Raw genomic sequence first — 4,090 nt, forward strand, 5'->3', positions numbered from 1 at the left:
TTTACATATTTTAAAATATAAATTAGTAAAATAATGTTCATCTATCTCCAACTATTTTCTCAATATTGTATTGAAACATTGCCTCAGTAATTATAATTTATAATTACAATATACAACAAAATTATGCTAATGAAATATTATATCTGTGTCAACAACATGGGCCATCATTTATTTAACTTTTAAAATCGAAAAATAAAATATCTATCGTTCATAATTATAAGCGGTAGTGTACTTAGACTATTGTTGATAAAGAATATCAACTCATCAGTATTACAACAATGCAAATTTCTTATATATATAATTAGAAAAGAAAAAAATAAATTAATGTCGAAATGATGTAGATATAAAGCATTTTAACAATGAATATCAAGGATACAATAAATTTTGTATCCTTTTCTATACTTACATACATTTTTCATGAATTCTATACCATTTCGATTAAAAATAGTTTTTTTACTGTAAGAAATCTTTTTTACTTTGTTCTAAAGTAAAAAAAATCAGTTTTTTATCTCCAGTAACTCACTTAGTAACTCATCTTAGATACTCTTTTTATTATATATTTTGCATATATTGTTTTTAAATTTTTTAAGAAATCATATTTTGTTGTATATCAAATAATGAAGTAAATTGAATTTTATACATTTATATTTAATTTTATATTTTCTTAATTAGCACAATTTTTTCACATCCTTACTTCATACTTCTATAAATAAATATAAATAAATATGTTCAAAATAATACAAGAAACACAGTTTTAAATAATGTAATATAAAATTATATATAATATTGTTTCAATTATAAATATCTTTTACTTACATTATATTATTTTTTATATATTAAATACAAAATGACACAAGATTTTTTTAAATTTTTTATAATAATCTTATCATATTATTTAAATAAAGAATTTTTTTCAAAGCTATTGTATACGATATTACTACTTCTAATTATCAATATAGCATAGAATTTATAAGACGTTCGTAAAATGTTCTAAAAATATTTATAGAACGTTCATAAACATTTTACAGATGTTGTGTGTTATCTAAGTAATATTATCAATTATAAATCATCATTCAGAATAACTATATTATTATCTACTGTTTCAATGTGCTATGACATACTTTCTCTGCAATTCTGATATGATATAAGCAATAAAAGCATTTATAAAGAAAAATCGATAATAAAAACATGAATAATAACAGAAAAAGCACAGCTTGAGACATAGTGCTAATTTTGAAAAATATTAAAGAATACTACAAGCCATACAGTCATTATATATAATTGTCGGAAAGAAAAAACTCAACACATTATTCAATTTTTAACTACATCATACCTGGTCGCTGCATAACAGTGCTAAGGCCACTTCTTCTTCTTCTATCACTACTTCCACTATTATTACCATTGTTGTTATTACTTCCGTCTCCAGTCGCAGTACTGACAGCAACATTTAATGATTGAGCACATGGTACTAATCCTGAACTACCACTCTGTAACTATTTGCGTACTTTTATTAAAAATTTTGAACTTGTATGCTAATATAGGAATACTTTATATAACATGATTTGATAGTAGACAAAGTAGACTAATACAAAATAACACAGAGAGTTCCAAAATAATCTCTTGCGGAGTATTAAGAGATTCTTAGTATCAAATAAAGTAACTTTGTATCAAAATTCCGTTTAAATAAAATAATTAAAAGTATGTAAAATTGCCCAAATAGAGTATATGTATATATTAAGGGGGTATACTCATTATCAGTTAGAAATTTCAAAAAATCGATTTTTTTTAAACCACATTTTCTTAAAATATATAATGTTAGAAATATAATATTCCCTGAAAATTTCAATTTTAGTCCGCTGTATTTTCACGGAAATATACGATCTTGAATATACGTCCGTCAGAGCGCTCCTATTAGATTCTGGCATAAAAATAGGACGTGTCATTAAAAAAAAATCGATTTGATCTTAATCTAATCTTGGCGCCACCCAAAGTCAAATTAATAAAATGTAAATAGATCTTTTTATACTTTACAACTTTTGTCTAAAATATTTCTTTGAAAAAAGCATCCTTCCGAGTAAATCCGGGATCGATCCCGACCTTTTTGAACACCCTGTATATAAATTATAAACAATGTAAATTAGGTTATTTTTTCCATCTTAGTAAAAATTGTATTACATAAGTTTCATTATGTATAAAATCTGAACGTACCAGTTTTAATTTTAAAAGAGATTTAAAATTTATTAACTGAATAGGACTTATTTGTTACAAAAGAATTTTTGATCAATGCTACTAAAAGAATGAGTTGAAAATAAAATAATTAGATAACTCATAATAATATTCTGTATATAATAATATAAATATAATAATATAAATTCCTGCAATATTTTAAAAATATTAAAACTTTGACAATGAAAGATAATATAGACTCCTTTTATTTAACGAACTAACAAATGAAATAGGGCTTAGAAATTGGCGCTGTTATTTGTGGCGGCATGAATTGTAAAATCTTATTAATTTATCTAAGTCATTTACTGATCTTCAATATCATTATATAATAAAATGAAATATAAAAGATCAATATATCATCAAATAATAAATACGTACGTTTCGACTGTTTTCTTCAGCACATATAAAATCTTTTGTTACCATTTAAAGTTTTGCGAATTACATTCTTTCGTCAACATAAATCCTATAAAAACTACACACTCCTGGCGGAGAAATCTTTATTTCACCAGTTAGAAAGTTGGATGGTTTTTCAGGTTTATTCTCAATTTAGTTCTTAAAATAATATTAAGTAAATAACGAATTGTACTGGGATAAAATAGAATAATCAACCTGAGCGAATATGTATTCAGTAAAGAACATCGTAAAAATTGCATTTCACATGTTAACTTCAAATAAAAAAATAATAATGGCCGATAAAGAGGATTCCAATCTGACAGTTACATATCAGAATAACAATAAAATAAAGGCAGCTTAAAATTAAAGACAAAACGATCAAAATCAAAATATAAAACTATATAAAAGACATAACAATCATGAACTATCTAGACATTGCTAGATATGCTTAATTAAATAATCAGTGTATTTAGATTAATTCCGTTTTTTGCCGTTTAATGTAGATCATTTCTGTAATCAGTAACAGAATGCGTGGTTGTCTTTCACCTTAATAATTGTAATTGCAGCAAAAGTGTTCTTCTAAACCTTCTAGAGTTTCCAGTTTTTGTGAAACGCTTCTTAAATATCTTCGTAGAAAATAGAATTAAATTCGTCCGAGTAAAATCAAATCACCAACTATATATTGTAATAATGACCTATCAATTTAAGAATTAGGAAACTTTATGTTGAGATAATGTCTCGCAAGCCTACTGCTATGAGATGGTACTTCATCATGTTAATCAGACATATATAATGAAAAATCTTCAAATATGTTCGATAAATTTTTTTAAAAAGTTAATTTAAGTATCTTCTTTTATTTTGATCGATCCAATAAATGTATGATCCAATAAATTAATCACCTAGTATGTAGCTCAAATATTTAATATCCATCGACTGCCGTTCTCGAAATACGAATGATCTTCCTTTGGTCCGATAATAAGTATGTATTATATGCATAATATATGCATAATATATGCATTAAAGTCTTATACATAAATAACCTGGTAAGAAAAAAACATTCTGAAATATTCCAGCAGCATTGCAGCAACGTTACAACATTGTTACAATGGCAATATTTTTGAAATGTTTCAAAATGTTTCTTGCTTACTGGGAAAAATTCATAGATAAAGTTTAACATAACAGAGTTACAATAGAGTTATAATAGAGTTACATTTTACGTTAACTCGCGTGTCTAGTATACTAACTGAACAACTTTAAATAGCAATCGTTTAAAAATTATTTAAACGGAATTTTGGTAAACACAGTTTAAAAATTAAGAATTAAAATTGTGGTGTGAGTAAGTGGGTGGATGAGTATGGGAGTGTGGGTGTAGATTAGGGTGCGTGCGTGCGTGCGTGCGTGCGTGCGTGCGTGCGTGCGTGCGTGCGTGAGTGCGTGCGTGCGTGCGTGCGTGCGTGCGTGTGGGTGTGTG

The 4,090-nt window shown here is 26.2% G+C and overlaps 1 protein-coding gene across 4 annotated transcripts in view; it reads right to left on the reverse strand.

Moving 5' to 3' along the window:
- LOC108693785 (serine/threonine-protein kinase SIK3-like) overlaps positions 1-4,090 on the reverse strand; it is a 214,862-nt gene that overhangs the window by 115,648 nt on the left and 95,124 nt on the right. For all 4 annotated transcript variants that reach the window (XR_001932039.1, XM_018202925.1, XM_018202924.1 and 1 more), the window contains exon 9: positions 1,334-1,493. Coding sequence is in view for 3 of the 4 variants with exons in the window: in XM_018202925.1 (XP_018058414.1) it covers positions 1,334-1,493 (160 nt within the window). In the remaining variant the exon portion in view is untranslated. The remainder of the gene's footprint in view (positions 1-1,333; positions 1,494-4,090) is intronic.

The sequence above is a fragment of the Atta colombica genome, unplaced genomic scaffold (assembly GCF_001594045.1).
Source record: "Atta colombica isolate Treedump-2 unplaced genomic scaffold, Acol1.0 scaffold98, whole genome shotgun sequence".
NCBI classification, from domain to species: Eukaryota; Metazoa; Arthropoda; class Insecta; order Hymenoptera; family Formicidae; genus Atta; species Atta colombica.